This window comes from Bufo gargarizans, chromosome 3 (genome assembly GCF_014858855.1).
Source record: "Bufo gargarizans isolate SCDJY-AF-19 chromosome 3, ASM1485885v1, whole genome shotgun sequence".
Classification (NCBI taxonomy): domain Eukaryota; kingdom Metazoa; phylum Chordata; class Amphibia; order Anura; family Bufonidae; genus Bufo; species Bufo gargarizans.
The window spans coordinates 99,672,902-99,695,993 of record NC_058082.1 but is presented as its reverse complement, the minus strand read 5'-3'; the positions used below and the strand labels follow the sequence as shown (position 1 = coordinate 99,695,993).

Sequence of the window (23,092 nt, the reverse complement as noted above, 5' to 3'; positions counted from 1 at the left end):
TCGGCCCCATTCAACTTCTGGGTCTCTAAATTGTCCACGTGGCCAGAGCTAGCCTTTTATGCCTTGGAGGTGCTGGCCTGCCCGGCAGCCAGCGTTTTGTCTGAACGTGTATTCAGCACGGCAGGGGGCGTCATTACAGACAAACGCAGCCGCCTGTCTACAGCCAATGTGGACAAGCTGACGTTCATAAAAATGAACCAGGCATGGATCCCACAGGACCTGTCCGTCCCTTGTCCAGATTAGACATTAACTACCTCCCCATAACCATATATTATTGGACTCCAGGGCACTTCCTCATTCAATCCTATTTTTATTTTCATTTTACCATTATATTGCGAGGCTACCCAAAGTTGAATGAACCTCTCCTCTGCCTGTGTGCTAGGCCTAAATATATGCCAATGGACTGTTGCAGTGGTGGCTGACGTGAAGCCTCATTCTCTGCTATGACATGCAGACTGATTCTCTGCTGACATGAAGACAGATTCTCTGTTACGGGACCTCCCTCCTCTGCCTGGGTGCTGGGCCTAAATATATGCCAATGGACTGTTGCAGTGGTGGCTGACATGAAGCCTGATTCTCTGCTATGACATGCAGACTAATTCTCTGCTGACATGAAGCCAGATTGTCTGTTACGGGACCTCTCTCCTCTGCCTGGGTGCTGGGCCTAAATTTATGACAATGGACTGTTGCAGTGGTGGCTGACGTGAAGCCTGATTCTCTGCTATGACATGCAGACTGATTCTCTGCTGACATGAAGCCAGATTGTCTGTTACGGGACCTCTCTGCTCTGCCTGTGTGCTAGGCCTAAATATATGCCAATGGACTGTTGCAGTGGTGGCTGACGTGAAGCCTCATTCTCTGCTATGACATGCAGACTGATTCTCTGCTGACATGAAGCCAGATTGTCTGTTACGGGACCTCTCTGCTCTGCCTGTGTGCTAGGCCTAAATATATGCCAATGGACTGTTGCAGTGGTGGCTGACGTGAAGCCTGATTCTCTGCTATGACATGCAGACTGATTCTCTGCTGACATGAAGCCAGATTGTCTGTTACGGGACCTCTCTGCTCTGCCTGTGTGCTAGGCCTAAATATATGCCAATGGACTGTTGCAGTGGTGGGTGACGTGAAGCCTCATTCTCTGCTATGACATGCAGACTGATTCTCTGCTGACATGAAGACAGATTCTCTGTTACGGGACCTCCCTCCTCTGCCTGGGTGCTGGGCCTAAATATATGCCAATGGACTGTTGCAGTGGTGGCTGACATGAAGCCTGATTCTCTGCTATGACATGCAGACTAATTCTCTGCTGACATGAAGCCAGATTGTCTGTTACGGGACCTCTCTCCTCTGCCTGGGTGCTGGGCCTAAATTTATGACAATGGACTGTTGCAGTGGTGGCTGACGTGAAGCCTGATTCTCTGCTATGACATGCAGACTGATTCTCTGCTGACATGAAGCCAGATTGTCTGTTACGGGACCTCTCTGCTCTGCCTGTGTGCTAGGCCTAAATATATGCCAATGGACTGTTGCAGTGGTGGCTGACGTGAAGCCTCATTCTCTGCTATGACATGCAGACTGATTCTCTGCTGACATGAAGCCAGATTGTCTGTTACGGGACCTCTCTGCTCTGCCTGTGTGCTAGGCCTAAATATATGCCAATGGACTGTTGCAGTGGTGGGTGACGTGAAGCCTCATTCTCTGCTATGACATGCAGACTGATTCTCTGCTGACATGAAGCCAGATTCTCTGTTACGGGACCTCTCTCCTCTGCCTGTGTGTGTGCTGGGCCTAAATATATGCCAATGGACTGTTGCAGTGGTGGCTGACGTGAAGCCTGATTCTCTGCTATGACATGCAGACTGATTCTCTGCTGACATGAAGCCAGATTGTCTGTTACGGGACCTCTCTCCTCTGCCTGTGTGCTAGGCCTAAATATATGCCAATGGACTGTTGCAGTGGTGGCTGACGTGAAGCCTCATTCTCTGCTATGACATGCAGACTGATTCTCTGCTGACATGAAGCCAGATTGTCTGTTACGGGACCTCTCTGCTCTGCCTGTGTGCTAGGCCTAAATATATGCCAATGGACTGTTGCAGTGGTGGGTGACGTGAAGCCTCATTCTCTGCTATGACATGCAGACTGATTCTCTGCTGACATGAAGCCAGATTCTCTGTTACGGGACCTCTCTCCTCTGCCTGTGTGTGTGCTGGGCCTAAATATATGCCAATGGACTGTTGCAGTGGTGGCTGACGTGAAGCCTGATTCTCTGCTATGACATGCAGACTGATTCTCTGCTGACATGAAGCCAGATTGTCTGTTACGGGACCTCTCTCCTCTGCCTGTGTGTGTGCTGGGCCTAAATATATGCCAATGGACTGTTGCAGTGGTGGCTGACATGAAGCCTGATTCTCTGCTATGACATGCAGACTAATTCTCTGCTGACATGAAGCCAGATTGTCTGTTACGGGACCTCTCTCCTCTGCCTGGGTGCTGGGCCTAAATTTATGACAATGGACTGTTGCAGTGGTGGCTGACGTGAAGCCTGATTCTCTGCTATGACATGCAGACTGATTCTCTGCTGACATGAAGCCAGATTGTCTGTTACGGGACCTCTCTGCTCTGCCTGTGTGCTAGGCCTAAATATATGCCAATGGACTGTTGCAGTGGTGGCTGACGTGAAGCCTCATTCTCTGCTATGACATGCAGACTGATTCTCTGCTGACATGAAGCCAGATTGTCTGTTACGGGACCTCTCTGCTCTGCCTGTGTGCTAGGCCTAAATATATGCCAATGGACTGTTGCAGTGGTGGGTGACGTGAAGCCTCATTCTCTGCTATGACATGCAGACTGATTCTCTGCTGACATGAAGCCAGATTCTCTGTTACGGGACCTCTCTCCTCTGCCTGTGTGTGTGCTGGGCCTAAATACATGCCAATGGACTGTTGCAGTGGTGGCTGACGTGAAGCCTGATTCTCTGCTATGACATGCAGACTGATTCTCTGCTGACATGAAGCCAGATTGTCTGTTACGGGACCTCTCTCCTCTGCCTGTGTGTGTGCTGGGCCTAAATATATGCCAATGGACTGTTGCAGTGGTGGCTGACGTGAAGCCTCATTCTCTGCTATGACATGCAGACTAATTCTCTGCTGACATGAAGACAGATTCTCTGTTACGGGACCTCTCTCCTCTGCCTGGGTGCCGGGGCCTAAATATCTGAGAATGGACTGTTCCAGTGGTGGGTGACAGGAAGCCAGATTCTCTGCTATGGAACCTCTCTCCAATTGATTTTGGTTAATTTTTATTTATTTAATTTTTATTTTAATTCATTTCCCTATCCACATTTGTTTGCAGGGGATTTACCTACATGTTGCTGCCTTTTGCAGCCCTCTAGCTCTTTCCTGGGCTGTTTTACAGCCTTTTTAGTGCCGAAAAGTTCGGGTCCCCATTGACTTCAATGGGGTTCGGGTTCGGGACGAAGTTCGGATCGGGTTCGGATCCCGAACCCGAACATTTCCGGGATGTTCGGCCGAACTTCTCGAACCCGAACATCCAGGTGTTCGCTCAACTCTACTGCTGATTCAAAAGCTGCTCAAGAGTCCAAACCTTCTCTGACATTAACAGCAACACAAAAACTATACACAGGGAGCTTCACAGCATGAGTTTTCATGACAGAGCAGCTAAATGGAAGCCTTATATCACCAAGCACAATAGCAAGCATCAGATGGAGTCGTGTAAAGCACACCACCAATGGACTCTGGGGCAGTGGAAATGTGTTTCGTGGAGTGATGAATCACCTTCTCTATCTGGCAGTTTCATGGACAAATGCCAGGAGAACGTTACCGGCCTGACTGCATTGTTCCAATTCTGTAAAGTTAGGTGGAGCAGGGATGCTATGGGGTTGTATTTTGGAGTTGGCCTAGGACCCTTAGTTCAGTATACCAAGACATTTAGACAATTATATGCTTCCAACTTTCTGGGAACAGTTTGGGGAAAGCCCTTTTCCCTTCCAGAATGACTGTGCCCCAGAGCACAAAGCAAGGACCATAACAGCATGGTTTAGTGAGTTTGGTGTGGAAGAGCTCGACTGGCTGCACAAAGCAATGACCTCAACCCAATTGAGCACATTTGGGATGAACTAGAAGAGAGATTGCAAGCCAGGCCCTCTCTTCCAACATCAGTATCAGACTAATCTTCAGGCTGAATGAGCAAAATTCCCCACAGACACACTCCAACGTCTTGTAGAAAGCTTCCCCTGAAGAGTGGAAGCTGTCAACTTCATATTAATGTCTCTAGCTTTGGAATAGGATGTCATGAAAGATCCTGTGACATGTACGTGTCAAATAAAACTGTTGTCTAAGTCAGACAATTTGGTCATTATCTGATGTCATGTGATTAGTGCGGAGAGATGGAGGAGAGGGTGGTAACAAGCAGGCTCGGGCTGGCCCACCGGGGAGATGGGGAAATCCTCGGGGGAGTCGGGGAAATCCTCGGTGGGCCCTTGCCTAGTTGAAGCCCTGCCCCTCTCCAGAGAAGCCCCACCCATCACAGACAGCTCTCTCACCAGGAGCAGCTCCAGAGACTGGACTAGACACTACTTTATGATTATAGGACCTGTGGTGATGTCACAGTCATGTGATAAGCCATGTGTGTGGGAGGAGTTAGGGGAACACAGGCTCCGTGTAGGACTGTGCTGGTTGAGAATGCAGAGGTACTTTATGTATGGAAGGTAAAGGAGAGCTATGTCAGTGTAACCGGTCTATTGTACCATTTTTTGTGTAATGTGCACAAAGTAATTCTATCTGCATCTGGTGGGCACTGTGTATGGCAGAGTCAGGTGGGAGCCGTGTATGGCAGCTTGAGGCAGGCACAGTGTATGGCAGCGTCAGGCGAGCCTTGTGTATGGCAGCTTCAAGCAGGCACAGTGTATGGCAGCTTCAGGGGGGCCCTGTGTATGGCAGCATCAGACGGGCGCTGTGTATGGCAGCGTCAGGTGGGCACTGTGTATGGCAGCGTCAGGTGGGCTCTGTGTAGGGCAGCATCAGGTGGGACCTCTGTATGGCAGCGTCAGGTGGGACCTCTGTATGGCAGCATCGGATGGGCGTTGTGTATGGCAGCGTCAGGTGGGCGCCGTGTATGGCAGCGTGAAATATAGGTAAATCTATAGTTTAATAAAAATATAATTTAACATTTTACTGCATTCCCCTCTGGAAATTAAAACTCCTAACATGCCCAAGCTGCTACATAAGACAATCGCCCACAAAATTAAAAAAAATATGGCTTTCAGGAAGTGGTAACACAAAAAGATATTTTTCACTGTGTAAAACTTAAAGGGATTGTCTTATCTCAGACAATGGGGGCATATGGCTTGTCTTATAGATGTGGTTCCGACCTATATCAGTAGCGGAGCCCCACGAGGTGGTGGCTGGAGGACTCCAATCTGGCCACCACCAAGCGGTCTCCCCATAGAAGTGAATGGGAGCGCACTGCTCATGACCAGCCACCGCTTCCATTCACTTCTGTGGGCCCGACGGAAATAGCCGAGTCACTGCACGGATATTTGTGGCGGCCCCATAGAAAATAAATAGAGGGCGGATGCTTATGCACAGTGCACCCTCCACCACTTTCACGGCTCTGTTCTCAATATAGGTGTGGGACCCAGCATAGGTGTGACCTGCACCTATAAGACAATGGGGCCATATCCTAGCAATATGCCCCCATTGTCTGAGATGAGAAAATCAATTTAATAGAAATAAAAAAAATTTACATATTAGGTATCGACCTGCTCTATAAAAATGACATGATCTATCCCCTCAGGTGAATGTCTTTTTTTGGTCCCCTTGCACCGAAAAAGTGTAATATCGAACAATCTAAAAATCATATGCAACCAAAAAATGCAACATTTAATTCAACTCTTCCCCCAAAAAAGGAGTCCCTACACAAGATCATTGGTAGAAAAATAAAAAATATATGGCTTTCAGAAATGGGAACATGATTTTAAAAAAATGCTTTATTATGTAAAAAAAATAAAGATAGACATATTGTCACAGTATACAGTAGTTCACTGTGACATGGGTTACCATGTTGCTCGCTTTAGTAGCTCTTGGGCGTACCGGCTGAGGTGGATGCCGTGTAGGCTGATTACCTGATGAACGAACAAAACGCTCATTCATTGGGTACCGTAATTCGATCGTTTGTGCGCACATAAAAATGATCATTTACTGGAAGTAGATTGTGCTGTGTAATCACAATCTGCTGCCGGCAAACAAGTTGTCAGTATGGGGAAGAACAATGACAGTAGTGATCACTGCTCCCCATACATGGAGATCACTGCGCATACAGCGTTCTCCTCCGTTAGAGAGCAGGCAATTGTCAGGAAGGAACGCTTCCTTCCCAACAATCTCCTGCTCTGTCGCCCTGTGTAAAGGGACCTTAAGGCTGAGTTCACACGGGCGAGATTTCCGCGCGGGTGCAATGCAGTAGGTGAACGTATTGCACCCGCACTGAATCCGGCACCATTCATTTCAATGGGGCTGTGTACACTTCTGCAATGCTTTAAAATTGCAGCATGCTCTATATTCTGCGTTTGTAACGCAGGACAGGCCCCATAGAAGTGAATGGGGCTGCGTGAAAAACGCATTGCATCCGCAAGCAAGTGCGGGTGCGATGCGTTTTCACTGATGGTTGCTAGGAGACGTTGTTTGTAAACCTTCAGTTTTTTATCACGCGCGTGAAAAACGCATCAAAACGCATTGCACCCGCGCGGAAAAAACTGAACAACTAAACGCAATTGCAGCCAAAACTGACTGAACTTGCTTGCAAAATAGTGCGAGTTTCACTGAACGCACCCTGAGCCAATCCGTCTTGCCCGTGTGAACCCAGCCTAACAGATTAGGTTATCAACTACAATGAGCTGCTTAATGAGAAACAATCTAATACAGAGCAGTGCGCAATACTGTTCTGTTTTGCACACTGTAGTGTGTGCTAAACTGCAAATATTCATGTGCATGAGCCCAAAAAATGAACAAGTAATATTTCTTTTTGGTAGCAGTAAGGTGGGCCCCTAGAATAATTTCCACTGGTGGGGCCCTAGGCACCCCAGTCCGACACTGGTAACAAGTGTTTGGCAACAACTTACAAGGCTGGTATGGCTGTTTCCTGGGGTCCTGATGCCCAGGGGGCCACAGAAGACCTGCTCACCCCCGCCAGCTGAGTTAATAAGGATATGATTCTCTTAGCATTAATGCTAGGGGCATGAAGTACTAAGCACCTGGCTGATGGCCACAGGTGCCATTCTGAATTCAACTATATTGCTGTCCTCAGGACAGTAGTAAAGTTGAATACTGCAGCAGGGACATCAGTATTTTGTGCTGCACTGTGGTATTGCTGCCCTATTCCACACTTTTGTTGTCCCTGCCTACTCGTATTTGCCCTTTCTACTTGTGTTGCCTCATCTTTGGTTAATTTGGACCTGTCTACAACATGGTGCCACTTTTAGAGTTTTTCCAAGGCCACTTTAAGTTCCCAGTCCGCCCCTGACAACTTATCTCTTGTGGCAACAGTAGGCTGGTCATGTTGAAATCCAATGTGCCCAACCATCAATTCCTCCAATATTTGCCACCAGAGGTAAGTTGGTAATCCCCCATAACCATAGGATTTGCACCTATTGGTGGGTTTTTGATCTTATTTGCATGACCAGATTTAGTTTGTATTCCAATAGCCACTGTAAATATGTTCAGGGTCCTAGCTCTCCTGAGTGCTACCATTGTTAGGATACAAAGTAAGGGAAATTGGCCCAAGGGTCACACCACACTCCTGCTCGTTCACACGACCGTTGGTGTCCTGTTCCCGTATTGTGGACCGCATTTGCGGACCCATTCATTTCAATGGGTCCGCAAATCTGGAGATGCGGAATGGAACACTACGGAAGTACTACGGAGTGCTTTCTGGGGTTCCGTCTGTGCCTCCGCACCACAAAAAAGATAGAACATGCTCTATCTTTTTGCGGAACAGAGGGATCGCGGACTTCGATCCGAATTGGAGGGAAAATTCGATCATTGTGAAATGACGGCGAAGCAGCCCATATCAAATTTTTGTAAACTTCACTCATCATTATACACCACAATTATCTCAAAAAGATGGCTTTACTAAGTGTAACTGTACAGCATATACATTATAAGTTTCATATATTGTAATCTTTAGTTTTATTGCTTAATCTCTTAATATCTTCAGTTTGTAAACAACTATGGCAATAACTACCAGGAACTAACTTGTAAAAGTTAGATTATGTCAACAATAGGGATTTGGAGAGTGCTGTCATATGGCTTTCATTGCCGAATCTGTCTCAATGGAAAGACATTAAGGCTTATGTTTTAACAATGCGACAAGTGGGAAGATAAAAGGATTAAATCAGATATTTATGGGTAGAGTCATCCTTACGAGCTGACATGTGAGAGAAGGATTATAGTGCTCAGTTTCATAGAATGAGTCAGCGGGTATAAACTATAACTGCATTATGTTAGCAGGTAGCATTACGACTATGAGACACTTACTGACTAGTCAAAACATAAAGTTTCATAAAGTGAATCTTCCAAAAGTTAGTTTCCAGCACTAGACTGAAGACTGCAGAAATAAAAAATCCTGTTTTACAGGCTAAAGCTAAGTACAAACTTGCACAACTGAATGACACTATATATTGTATCATCTACACCCATATCATATGCTGTATATCAAAAATAACTTCCCCTTAGTTGCTCAAAAAACCATTGATCATAATAGCACAAGGCTTGAGTCATGACAGGAAGACTGACGCTTAATGGGTTCTCGAGGCTTCTGAAATTGATGACCTATCCTCAGGTCCAATCAGTAGACCTGAGGATAGATCATTACACACTGCTAGTATTCAGGGGCTACGACCACCATGTACTCCAGCAGAGGTGGTTGTGCTTGCACACTATGGAGAGGACCCTCAGCCTCTCTGGTGGCCGGGACAGTATGCATAGGATGACGCTTTTTCCTATAGTGTGCACTCCTGGATTGTTGGGTGGTCATAACCCCTGGAAATGAGAAGTGTATAATGTGGTGGAAAAATGAATCCAGCCAGCAAAGGAGCCAATATGGACAATCACAGTACATTAGTCATACCTCACAACTTTATGGACTTTTAAAGAGGGACACTTATGGATCATTGCGTGAACGATCCATTTTTCCTTCATACATCTACACACTTCGATAGTTTTCTCTTGTGAAATAGCGCAAAAATAATCTGAATATAGAAATTTTGAAAAATCCCAACTGCATCAAATAATGAAATAATATACAAGATGAGATCTTATAGGAGCAGGAGAACGGAAAGGATGAGCCGAACTGAGCCTACAGACCCCATAGACTACAATGGGGTCCGTTAGGTCTCCGTCCAGACGAAGATTTTTGAAGCGGAGACAAAAGTCCTGCATGCGCAACTTTTGTCTCTGCTTCAAATATCTTCCTCTGAGCGGAAACCTAATGGACCCCATTATAGTCTATGGGGTCTGTAGGCTCAGTTCGGCTCATTTATGTGCCGAATCCGTCCTTACCGTTCTCCTGCTCCTATAACGGAGCAGAACGGAAAGGCTGAATGCTGATGTGACCTCAGCCTTAGGGCTCATGCACACCACCGTATTTATTTTGCGGTCTACAAAAAACGGATCCGTAAAAAATACAGATGACATCCATGTACATTTCGTATTTGGCAGAACAGCACAGCTGGTCCCTAATAGAACAGTCCTATCTTTGTCCGTAATGCGGACAATAATAGGACATGTTCTATTTTTTTGCGTAACGGAAATACGAACATACGGTAATAGAATGCACACGGAGTAACTTCCATTTTTTATTTGCGGACCCTTTGAAGTGAATGGTTACGGATACGGTCTGAAAAAAAATCGGAACGGACACGGAAAGAGAATATGTTTGTGTGCATGAGCCCTAAGTAAGGGCCTTTTATTAATTTTTCTACATGATAATTGCCATTTGCTGAAGTGAGATAACCCCTTTAACATGGCTCCTTAATTTTCAAGACATAAAGCATAAGATAAAATATTTTTGCTAATGTCCCTTTAAAAACTGTGGCATGTTTTATTATGAGTGATAACGTATGATGAACCTTGTTAAACTGGATCCAGTATTGTGTATAGTACACCGAGTGTATAATTACAGTATATCTGCAATGTGGCAAGGAAGAACATAGCTGCATGTTCATTAACTAATCGTGCTTCCTTAGAGAACATGTACTGGGAAACAGAAATGTGGAGCGCACGCTGGATCCCCCGCCAATCCCAGGTAGACTGTCAGAATGTCTCATGTAAGGGCTCGCAGCCAAATACGGAGCTGCGCCCTGAGAGCACTCACTCAGCTCTGCCCTACATTGCCACACCGCACAGATCCCAGAAGTGTCCATCCAGCTGTTCAGACAGATGGGGCCTGGGGTCTCGCAGAAGACTGTTTTCCCCGTGGCTTAGGCAGCAATGCCTACCATCCCCCCTCTGCACTTGGTGGTCTGCACTAACGTAATAGACTGTACTGGGCATTCAATTGAGTTTTGTAAGGATATTACAACATGGTCAACCTCTAAATGCTGTCAACAATGGCTCAAGCAAGATGGCCGCCCCCATAATCATGTTCAGGCTAATAAGGCTACTTTCACATCCGTCATGGATCAGCAAAAACACTTCCGTCATGTTAATACAACCGTCTGCATCCGTTCAAACTGGATTTACTATGTAGAAGGATGATCGGTACCAGGAGCCCAGGGAGCTGAGAGGAGCGGGGGCTGTCTCTGTGCAGTAGGTAGATAAATCTGGAGACAGTACAGGGCTAATACAGACAGGGATGGATTAAGTGTATCATAGGCCCGGGCTGTTGGACCCCTCCCTCGATTTGGCCTAACCATCTTCCCTTTCACATACTATACCACATATATAGTATAACACCCCGCCCCTCATAGTGTATAATGTACAACACTCCACAGTATGCAGTATATAATATAACACCCCACAGTATATAGTATAACACCCCACAGCATACCATCTATAGTATAAGACTGCACAGTATGCAGTATATGGTATACCACCCCACAGTATATAGTATAACAATCCCGGCCCCTCATACTGTATAATGTACAGCACTCCAAAGTATATAGTATAACACCCCACAGCATACCATATAGTATAAGACTGCACAGTATGCAGTATATGGTATACCACCCCACAGTGTATAGCATAACACCCCCATCCCCTCATAGTGTATAATGTACAACACCACACAGTATATAGTATAACACCCCCATCCCCTCATAGTGTATAATGTACAACACCACACAGTATATAGTAAAACACCCCAGCTGAAATGAAGTTTAATGGCAGCTTTACTTTGAATAAACAGTTTTCCAAAACAGTTTGCGGGCTTTGTCCAGGCTTTAGAATTAAACTGGCAGGCAAACTCAACTCTGCTCTCTTTCTCTTTGACTCTGCTGTACTGACAAGCTTAAATATTATCTTTGCTTTCTTCTTGATGTTGCACTTTTTCTCTGTAGTATGACTCTAGGTTATGCCAGGGAACTTTCCTCCTGGCTCCTGAGGCTTTAAGCTTTGGCCTCCATGGCCAGCAGAGCTTAAGGTGCTCTAGCTGGCGTGGGCACGTCCAGCAGAGACGTGCCCCTGCACACCCTTCCCCTAGCAGGGGGTAAACTGGAACTAACTGGTACTGGCCCACACTCTTCCTGCAGGAAGTAGGGCTGTAAAATTGTATAACTTCTGGTGGAACAGACACTTTATCACCCGGTACTGAAGATAGAAAGAAATTTAATTTCAAACAATGGTTAAAAATTCTTAAAATACATATAAAAACTATACATAAGACATTACGAGCTGGATGTATTCCAACAGACACTTCCCTAATCGGGGCTGTGTATGTGGGAGTAGAAACAGCAGGCAAGGTGCGTCAAGGTACTGTCTGTAATGAGTCGGAGTATCAAAGCAATGAATTAAAACAGTAAATTAGAAATAAATACAAAGAATTAAACTGGGTTATTAGTCTTGCAAACCCCTATCGGATAGTAAAATATCAATCCATATAGCATTGGTAAGGTTAATAATGTCCCAATAGTCCCCGTTTATATGATAGTTATACCGTGTCATTTCTCTGTGTAATACATAAGAACAAGGTAGAATATATCAGGTTATGAGAACTGCAAAGATAGTAGGTCAATCAGATCTACTGTGACCCATACTGGACTAATTTGTATCTATTTTGGTAGTATTAACAATTTCACACAGTCCGTTACTTAATGCCACTTAGTATAGTGTACACTTATATGAATACTCCTCTTAAATCTACGGAATTTGTGGCTGAGGAAAATGTTGTCAACAAATGTTAAATAATTCGGTTTTACCGTATCTCCTGCGTGATTTAAATAGATGGTGGTCGACTTGGTGAAGCTCCGCTCGCTGCAGTATCGGAAATCTTGTCTCGCGGTCTGCGGGTCTCTTTCAGGCAGCGGGTCAGGTGTTGGCCGGCGAGTCACGTGGTGTCCCACGTGACAGGTTTGTAGGCCAGATTTCAAATTCCTTCAGCGCGCTATTGCCAATTTATGGATACTTAGTTAAAGTAGTCCCTCCAGAGTCCCTCAGGATTACGCAATGGCCATACGCGCTTCGAAGCGGCTTGGTTCTTCATCAGTGGATATCAACATTATCCCGTATAATTGCATCTTTTTATATCTCCAATGGGGGTGTAACCAGATTTCCAATTGAGATTAGGTAAAAGGTGGACTGGAGTCCCATACATGTGGGAGGGATCATATAGTATTGTAAGAAAAAAAGTTAAAAAGAGAGTGACAACTGTGACATGTATAAAAAATTAATAAACATATATATATAAATAAACACACATATATAAAAAAGGAATTAAGATAACATTTTCAATATCTTTCCACATCAGTATAGTCGGTGAGTAGATACATACGGTAATCACTTCCTAAAAAAAAGGGGGAAGTAGAGACACTATTGCTTAGATTCAAATATAGAAGCCTATTACAAATATATGTGGATTTTCTCTATCTAGATTGCTGGTTTACAGTGATCCAAACAATATAACAACAATTATAAGGAAAGTATGAAGTAGGGCTAGCCCACTCCTCTCCAGAGGGGGTTAGAATGGGATGATAAGTTCCATTCTCTCTAAGTACAGCTCTGCCATATTTGCTGCCACCTGCTGGGGAACCAGGCATATTGCATGTAATAAACAGTTACATAACATTAGAAATTCACATTGTGGAGGACCTGGAAAGACATACATAAGATGACATTATATTAGCCCATTAGAGATAGTAATAGGGTGCAGTAGTGGTAACACTTTCATACTATTTTTTAATGGGCGGGGGTTGCCATTACATTTTTTGCCTCAGGCAGCAGAGGAGCTAGAATCGGCCCCACAGCATACTATATATAGTATAAGACTGCACAGTATGCAGTATATGGTATACCACCCCACAGTATATAGTATAACACCTCACAGTATACAGTCTATGGTATACCACCCCACAGTATATAGTATAACACCTCACAGTATACAGTCTATGGTATACCACCCCACAGTATATAGTATAACACCTCACAGTATACAGTCTATGGTATACCACCCCACAGTATATAGTATAACACCTCACAGTATACAGTCTATGGTATACCACCCCACAGTACATGGTATAACACCTCACAGTATACAGTCTATGGTATACCACCCCACAGTATATAGTATAACACCTCACAGTATACAGTCTATGGTATACCACCCCACAGTATATAGTATAACACCTCACAGTATACAGTCTATGGTATACCACCCCACAGTATATGGTATAACACCTCACAGTATACAGTCTATGGTATACCACCCCACAGTATATAGTATAACACCTCACAGTATACAGTCTATGGTATACCACCCCACAGTATATGGTATAACACCTCACAGTATACAGTCTATGGTATACCACCCCACAGTATATAGTATAACACCTCACAGTATACAGTCTATGGTATACCACCCCACAGTATATAGTATAACACCTCACAGTATACAGTCTATGGTATACCACCCCACAGTATATAGTATAACACCTCACAGTATACAGTCTATGGTATACCACCCCACAGTACATGGTATAACACCTCACAGTATACAGTCTATGGTATACCACCCCACAGTATATAGTATAACACCTCACAGTATACAGTCTATGGTATACCACCCCACAGTATATAGTATAACACCTCACAGTATACAGTCTATGGTATACCACCCCACAGTATATGGTATAACACCTCACAGTATACAGTCTATGGTATACCACCCCACAGTATATAGTATAACACCTCACAGTATACAGTCTATGGTATACCACCCCACAGTATATGGTATAACACCTCACAGTATACAGTCTATGGTATACCACCCCACAGTATATAGTATAACACCTCACAGTATACAGTCTATGGTATACCACCCCACAGTATATAGTATAACACCTCACAGTATACAGTCTATGGTATACCACCCCACAGTATATAGTATAACACCTCACAGTATACAGTCTATGGTATACCACCCCACAGTACATGGTATAACACCTCACAGTATACAGTCTATGGTTTACCACCCCACATAGTATAACACTCTACAGTAATAAATATATACTATAACACACCGCCCTCACCGATCAGCTGTTCAAAGAGGAGATGATGCTCGTAAGAGCACTGCTTCCACCTCATGATTACACGTCATCTCGTTTACAGCGCTGGCGCGGGGTAATTATAAGTGCTTCTCCCATTTTAGTGAGTGGAACAAGCACTTGTAATTACACAGCGTAGCCAAGACTTCCGAGACGACGCGCAGTATGATCCTACAGAGGAAATAACGCTCATGCAAGTGCCACCTCCTCTCCAAACAGTAGATCGGTGGGGGTGCCAGGAATTAGACCCCCATTGAGGGCAGGTCATCAACATATACTGGGGACAGAACCCCTTTAATGTGTCTTTTGGTTGAGCAATTGTGTTAAAAGCTATAAAAACCTTGAAAAACATTGCATTCAGACTGAATACCAGTTCTGGGCGCTGCTCAGCCCCATTCACTTCAATGGAGCTGAGCTGCACCCAGGCCATGTGAGATCACCGAAAGCTACGAGACATCACTATGTGACCTATGTGACATCACTGAAAGCTACGAGAAGGCCATGTGACATCACTGAAAGCTACGAGAAGGCCATGTGACATCACTGAAAGCTACGAGAAGGCAATGTGACATCTCCGAAAGCTACGAGAAGGCCATGTGACATCTCCAAAAGCTATGAGAAGGCCATGTGACATCTCCGAAAGCTACGAGAAGGTCATGGGGCTACTGCGAGCGCCTCTGTCTTCTGATAAAGCTGATTGGCGGGAATCCCGGGTGTCGGGCCCCCACCTATCAGACACTAATGACCTATCCAGAGGATAGATTATTAGTAAATAAAAAGGTGTAGAACCTCTTTAATGATTGTGCTCCTGGCACGCCACCTGTACAATGTGACACTATTACAGAGGACCTGACATGTCTTTTTTACTACCTAATCGCATTTCCCAAGTAATAACAATCCTGGAGCATGCATTCTTATGACTGTATGTCTTGCTGTTCCTCTATTATTCCTACTACAAGTTTATCAATGAATCGCCAGCAGTTTATAATGAAGGTCCAGCTGGGTGACCTTCATTGCCAGTCAATGCTGCCAGGGTCAGACTGCGCAGGGACACGCTCCCAACTGGTAACACCTAGCTGGACCTTTATTGCAGACTGCTGGCAATTAATTAATAAACTTCTAGTAGGAATAATAGAGAATGGCACAACATAAAGTATTTCCTAAAACAGACACAACAGGAGGACTGATAGGTCCTTTTTGATACGTCTCGCCGGTGACTTTAACCATTCTGATGCTGCTGAATTGTAAACCAAACCATCTTCTAACATCTTCTTTTGTTTCCATTGTGCAGAATGCAAAAATTCGTGTAAGAATCGCTGTGGAGACAAGCCAAACAAGTCCTACGGCTGTCAGTGCAATGCTCACTGTGAAAGGTTCGGAGACTGCTGCAAGGACTACTCCATCTGCTCCTGTAAGAAAATAAACCTTTTATTAAGGAACATTGCAATGTAATAAACCAACGTGGAATATCCACATGGGCAGGGGGCTGATGCTCTGAGCATAGAATTTCATAGGCTATGTTTACTAAAGTGATTGCGCCAAGACCTTGTAAAACACGCCATAATTTGATGCATTTCCTTTCGAAACGTTCCGCTGCAGTGGGCTCACTAAGGGGTGTGGTTTAACTTGGAAAGGTGTGGCTTTGTGGAAAGGGGTGTGGTTTAAGACCCAGCTACTCATGCCAAATTTGCACTAAAGTCTACCTATATACAGTAGGTGAACCTATGGTCATATATCATATATTAGCAATACAGATATGATTCCAGATCATTCCAACATAACAGATAATAAAGCAGAACATGCTAAGGATTCAGATCCTGCGCCTCCAAGCCTTTATTTTTGGCATTTTCCAATGTTTAATGCAGCCAGTGGTGTGCCTAGAGTGTTTGGCACCTGGGGCAGGTCCTTTCTCTAGCAACCCCCCTCCCCCCAATACTTTAAAAAAAATTGTACCCCATCACAGTAGTATTGCCCTCATTGTACAACCTTCACAGTAGTTTTGTACAGATGTGTGCCCCCTCACAGTAGTTATGCCCTCTTTGTGCCCCTTTCACAGTTGTAATGCCCTCTTTGTGCTCCCTTCACAGTAATAATCCCCATTGTGCCCCTTCACAGTAATAATCCCCATTGTGTAACCCTTCATAGTAATAATCCCCATTGTGTAACCCTTCACAGTAATAATGCCCATTGTGCCCCTTAATAGTAGTAATGCCCACTGTACTAGTAATGCCCTCTGTGCCCCCTCCATAGTAGAAATCCCCACTGTGCCCCCTTCACAGTAAAAATGCCCTCTATGCCCCCTTCATTGTAGTAATGCCCTCTGGCTCTGTGCCCCACCCATAGTAGAAATGCCAATTGTGCCCCCTTCACATTAGTAATGCCCTCTGTGCCCCCTCCATAGTAATAAAGTCCTCTGTGTTCCTGCCATAGTAATAAAGCCCTCTGTGCCACCCCCTCCATAATAATAAAGTCCTCTGTGCCCTCTCCATAGTAATAAAGCCCTCTGTGCCCCTCCATAGTAATAAAGTCCTCTGTCTGTGCCCCCTTCATAGTAATAAGGGCCTCTTTGCCCCGTCCATAGTAATAAAGCCCTCTGTGCCCCCTTCATAGTAATAAAGTCCTCTGTGCCCCCTCCATAGTAATAAAGCCCTCTGTGCCCCCTCCATAGTGATAAAGCACTCTATGCCCCCTCCATAGTAATAAAGCCCTCTGTGCCCCCTCCGTAGTAATAAAGTCCTCTGTGCCCCCTCCATAGTGATAAAGCCCTCTGTGCCCCCTCCATAGTAATAAAGCCCTCTGTGCTCCCTCCATAGTAATAAATCCCTCTGTGCCCCCTCCATAGTAATCAATCCCTCTGTGCCCCCTCCATAGTAATAAAGTCCTCTGTGCCCCCTCCATAGTAATAAAGCCCTCTGTGCCCCCACCCCATAGTAATAAAGTCCTCTGTGCCCTCTCCATAGTAATCAATCCCTCTCTACCTCCTCTGTATAAAAAAATAAAAATAACACAGTAACTACTCACCTTGTCCCGTTCCTGAAACTCACATACCTCTCTTCGCTGCAGGCAGAGATCGCTCTACAGCATTGTGTGGGCGGAGCTTATGCAGATTTCTGGACTGCAGGCTCCGCCTACACAGGCTGGCAGCGCAATCTGTGTCTTCTCCCTGCTCCACCATTCAGCCTGCAGTCTTCCTGCTTCACCATTCAGAGTGCCCCCGGCCTGAAGAAGGGGAGGAGCGCTGGGAGCTGAGCAGTGAGTGACAGGACTGCAGCTCCCTGCGCTCCAGCAATGAGTGTTTCCATCTGTATTGATGGAAGCGCTCATTGCTTCTGCACACCACTGCAGACAGCGCACGGTGTGCAGTGCGCAACCATATGTCCGTTCCGCAGCCTCAAAAAAGAAATAGACCCTTGTCCTATTCTTATCCGTTTTGGGGACAAGAATAAGCTTTTTTAATATAGGCTAGAACCTGTGGAAGGACAAAATGCTGGGTGCACATGGTCAGTTTCCGCTATTTGGGGACCGCTAAAATGGATACAGTGGTGTGCATGAGGACTTATTCATTTGAAAAGCAGGCATGTAATACTACATTCGTGATTGACAGTTTATTACTATGAAGAGGACACAATGGGGATTATTACTATGAAGGGGGCACAATGGGGATTATTACTGTGAAGGGGGCACAATGGGGATTATTACTGTGAAGGGGGCACAAAGAGGGCATTCCAACTGTGAAAGGGGCACAGACAGGGCATAACTACTGTGAGGGGGGCACAATGTGGGCATAACTACTGTGAGGGGGCACACATCTGTACAAAACTACTGTGAAGGTTGTACAATGAGGGCAATACTACTTTGAGGGGGTACAATTTTTTTAAAGTATGGGGGGGGGGGAAGTATATTGCCAGAGAAAGGACCTGCCCTGGGTGCCAAACACCCTAGGCACGCCACTGTGCAGCCCCATTGAAATGAATGAAATACGGTTGTGTGCATGAGGCCTAATGTATAGGTGTATAGGTAGTGTAACTATATTAATAAATGCTATACAGCAAAGAGGCTTAGAATAGTCTTGCATTTCTCGTGCATGGTTTGGCGTCCAGCCCTCTGCTTAGTCATTCATTATAGTGCCTCAGAACCGAAAAGTTCTGTGTACAAAGGAGGAATATCTTCTGTTTAATTATCAGATCTTTTTGAAGCCTTAACTGAATGTGCAGTACTGGAGATTAATCGGTAGTAAAGGAGTCTCCTGCCCTCTGGTGGGCTGCAGCAATAACTACAGGGCCTGCTTTTTTTTATTCATGGAAACACTGACAACCGTCTACTTTGTAGACCAGCAATAAGCAAGCTGCTGGATTCAGCTGTTGTGAAACTACAACTCTCAGCATACACATTTGGGCTGTTGTTCTTGGAATTCCCATAGTAGTGAATGGAGTGGGCTGTGAGTTGTAGTTTTTCATAAGGGACGGCTGGAGGTCACTGACACCTGCACCACATTCACATGTGAAGGAAGCATACTTCGCACTAGATTTATGCCATTCAGTTATAGGTTCAGATGGAATGCAAAACGGCCAGATGGAATACAAAACGGAAGCCTTTAACCCCTTCCCGACCAGTGCCATAATAGTACAGCGCTGGCCGGGTCTTTAAAGATGCGCCCGCTCCTGAGCGATGCGGGCGCCATAGCCACGGGTGGCCACCTGCTTCTTATAGCAGACACCCACGGCTCATGTCCGCAACCAGCAGTAATGCGGATCGCGGACATTTAACCCCTCTAATGCCATGGTCAATCCTGACCACGGCATCTGAGCACGCTGAAAACTGAAAGCTCGCGCTTCTGGTGATGCTCCGGCTACCCCGTGCGGCGATCAGAGGAGCCGGAGCTTGTGAATGACAGGCTGGTGCATAGTATTTCCTGTGAAGCCCTTGTCTGTAATAGGGCTCCATAGGAAACAAGCAATTTTCTAATAGACTCCATTGGAGTCTATAAGAATAGCAACCTAATGATTGCATGTTATAGTTCTCTATGGGAACCATAAAAAAGTGTCAAAAAAATAAATAAATTCAAATCACCCTCCTTTTCCCAAAAGAAAAATTAAAGAAATATATATATATTTTTTTAAATAGACATCATGGGTGTTGCGATGTGCGAAAACGCCCATAGTATAAAAATATAAAAATATATTCCCCATATGGCAAACAGCAAAACGGAAAAAAATGTCCAAATGGCCGATTCGCAGTTTTTGGTCGCTTCATTTTCTACAAAAAATTAAGTAAAAAGTGATCAAAAGTCATACACACCCCAGAATGGTATCAATGAAAAGTTCAGATCGCTTCGCAAAAAATTAGCCCCCATACAGCTCCGTACACATAATTACAAAAACGTTATAGGGGTCAAAATATGGCGAAAAAAAAATAGAACAGATTTTTTCCCACTTTTTAATTTTTGTATCACTATCAAAACGCAAGAAAAACTATTCATATAAGGTATCGCCGGATTCGTACTGACCTGTAGAATAAAAGTAACCGGCCAGTTTTATCGAACGTCGTAAATAAAATACCCGTAAAACTGTGGCGGATTTTTTTGTTGTTGCAATTTCTCCCCATTTGGAATTTTTTCCCGCTTTCTACTACATCATATGCAATATTAAATGATGGCATTGGAAAGTACAACTTGTCCCGCAGAAATAAAGCCTTCATATGGCTATGTGAACTGACTAAAAAAGTTATGGCTCTGGGAAGGTAGGGAGCGCAAAACGAAAACTAAAAAAAATCAAAAACAAAAAATATCCGGGGGGTGAAAGGGTTAAGAGGCATTCTGTTTTTCTCCATCCTAAAGTCTATGGGCAAGCATAACGGATACGTCCTGCATAACGGAAACCAGACGGATCTGTTATGCTTGCCCATAGACTTCTATTAGGAGGGAGCAAAACGGAATGTCTTTTAAAGGCTTCCGTTTTGCATTCTGTTATAAACGGAACCTATAACGGAATGGCATAACACTAGTGCGAACCCACCCTTACCTGCGCTGTCTCCAGTCTTTTTCTCTCCGCTGCCAAGCTCCCAGTATGTAAACTGTTTTAAAAGAAATGTTTCACCAAAAATGTTTTCTGCCTGTTAAAACCAGATAGCAACACATCTCATTTTTTTCTAATCTGATTTTATTTTCTGATTACAGATTTTTTTATTCTTTTTCCTGAATATGATTATGGGGGCGGCCATCTTGCCTGAGCTGTTCTTAACACCATTTACAAAGCATTAAAAAAATTCCTTTAGGCACCCCCATGGGCCATAGACGCAGTGGTCAGGAGAGGACCTCACTGGGAGAGTTTTCTAGGCGTGCTCTGTGACCTGTGCAGAGGACATTGTACAAGGAAGGAATAGATAAGCTCTGACAACCACCTATTGTGACTGGTGGATCCTGTCTTATCTATCATCCTAATCCTGCCTGTAATTATATCACCTCTTTGCCACCGAGATCAGGGACGGCATGTTGGCTCAGTGGTTAGCACTGGCGCATTGCTAACCACTGAGCCACAGTATGGTGTTTCTGCTCCTAAATAGTTTATGCCATGATTGATGGAAAAAATGTAAATCAGAAATCCTATAGTACATGCCAATAACTTAGAACCAGCAGTGTATGCAGCCCCATGCACTAGACAATGCATAATACAATACATTGACCCTGCATCATTGAATGTACACATGAGAAATAACATACCCGACTGATTTCTTGCCTTTTTCTCTATAACAGATATTGATTCAGAACTGAATGAAGTTCATCATCATGGCAGTTCAGGTAGTGCTGTATTCCTCAATCTTATATCTAACATATTTGTCTATGTTTTTGTAATACGTTGTGCCTTTCTACATCTACAGCATTATGTGACGATATTTTCTCTTTATCTATTGTTATTTCACCAGATATTGATGACAAGTCTCACAAGGCGTCTCACGAGGCCCATTACACTGATAAATCAGGTATTACTATACCCAGAATTCAACATTTCAGTTTTATAACTACACATACTGTCCCAGCCTCCCCAAAAAGCTAGAGGTATAAACACCAGCAGAAAGAAAGGATTGTGTCTAGAATATGACTTAATGCTACTTGAATTTGAACTAGCGGTCTACGTGGTGCAATATTATACAGTATATGGTATACATGACATTTAAGTCACTGTTGCTTACCTGGGGAGGAGATGGCATCAGGCATGGCATGCTCTATGGAAAGATAGCAAGTCAGGGGAGTTAGTGTGACGGTCTGAGCAATGTTCTGCTAGGAAGACCCTGGGTCTCAGCAGTCACGTAGATGTTACTTTGTAATGTACCACCTACCTAAACATTGTTGCAGACCAAGGATGATGATAACAAGCCCTAGCCAGGGGTGCACCACCAAAGAGGCCAGGTGAGGGGATCGCCTCAAGCAGCACTAGGTAGGGGCAATAGGGGGGCAGCAGAAGGGCCATGGGCAATGAGCGCTTTCATTGTGGCAAAGGGGTTAGGTTAAGAAATTGGCATGGGGGGGCACCGTTTCAGTTTTCGCCTCAGGCAGCAGAAAGGCTATGTGCACCCCTGGCCCTACCACACTGTAAACATCGTTCAGGAATGGTTTGTGGAACACGACAAAGAGATCAGGGTGTCGACTCAGACTCCAAATACCTCAAAAATCTCCATCTGATGGATCGTCTAAGGTAGAGATGAGCAAAACAATTCTTTAAAATCAAAATTCAACCGGAATTTTTAAAAAACTAAATTCAGATTCGTCAGCGTCAGAATTTCTGGGCAAATTTTGATTCCAAGGAGAGACAGTGGGATTTTCCAGGCATTCATAGTACTTTCAGTTTGGGTAGAATCGATTCGTACCCAAATTTTATCTCATGGTCGATTCGGACTAATTAGGCCTGAAACAAATTTAAAGAAGTTTGTTCATCTCTAGTCTGTGAGATTACTGGAAAAATAAATCCAATCCATGGAGGCCCCACCTCAAAATTGAAATGATCTACAGCAGTGGTCCCCAACCTTTTTTGCACCAAGGACCAGTTTCATGTAGGACAATTTTTCCAGGGACCGGGTGGAGCGGGGGAGGGGGGGAAGGGGTGTTCTGGGGCGGGGCTTAGGGGGTGGGCGGGGTTTATGGGGGTGCTGGTCAGCGCTGACTGATTCACGCGCACGACAAAACACAAGGTGCATATTAAGATATATAACACTATATAACGATTACATTTATTATTTAAATGTGACTCCAAAAAAAAGTATTGAAACTCCAATTCGATACCATGAAGAAAAAAAATACTCACACGTTAACCACATGTTGCATGGGGTTAA

At 44.6% G+C, this 23,092-nt stretch overlaps 1 protein-coding gene across 1 annotated transcript in view; it reads left to right on the top strand.

Annotated features, from left to right (window-relative positions):
• The window catches only part of ENDOU (endonuclease, poly(U) specific), a 65,395-nt gene that overhangs the window by 7,999 nt on the left and 34,304 nt on the right, over positions 1-23,092 (top strand). The window contains exons 2-4 of the mRNA XM_044288044.1: positions 16,059-16,178; positions 21,519-21,563; positions 21,689-21,745. Coding sequence (XP_044143979.1) covers positions 16,059-16,178; positions 21,519-21,563; positions 21,689-21,745 — 222 coding nt within the window. The remainder of the gene's footprint in view (positions 1-16,058; positions 16,179-21,518; positions 21,564-21,688; positions 21,746-23,092) is intronic.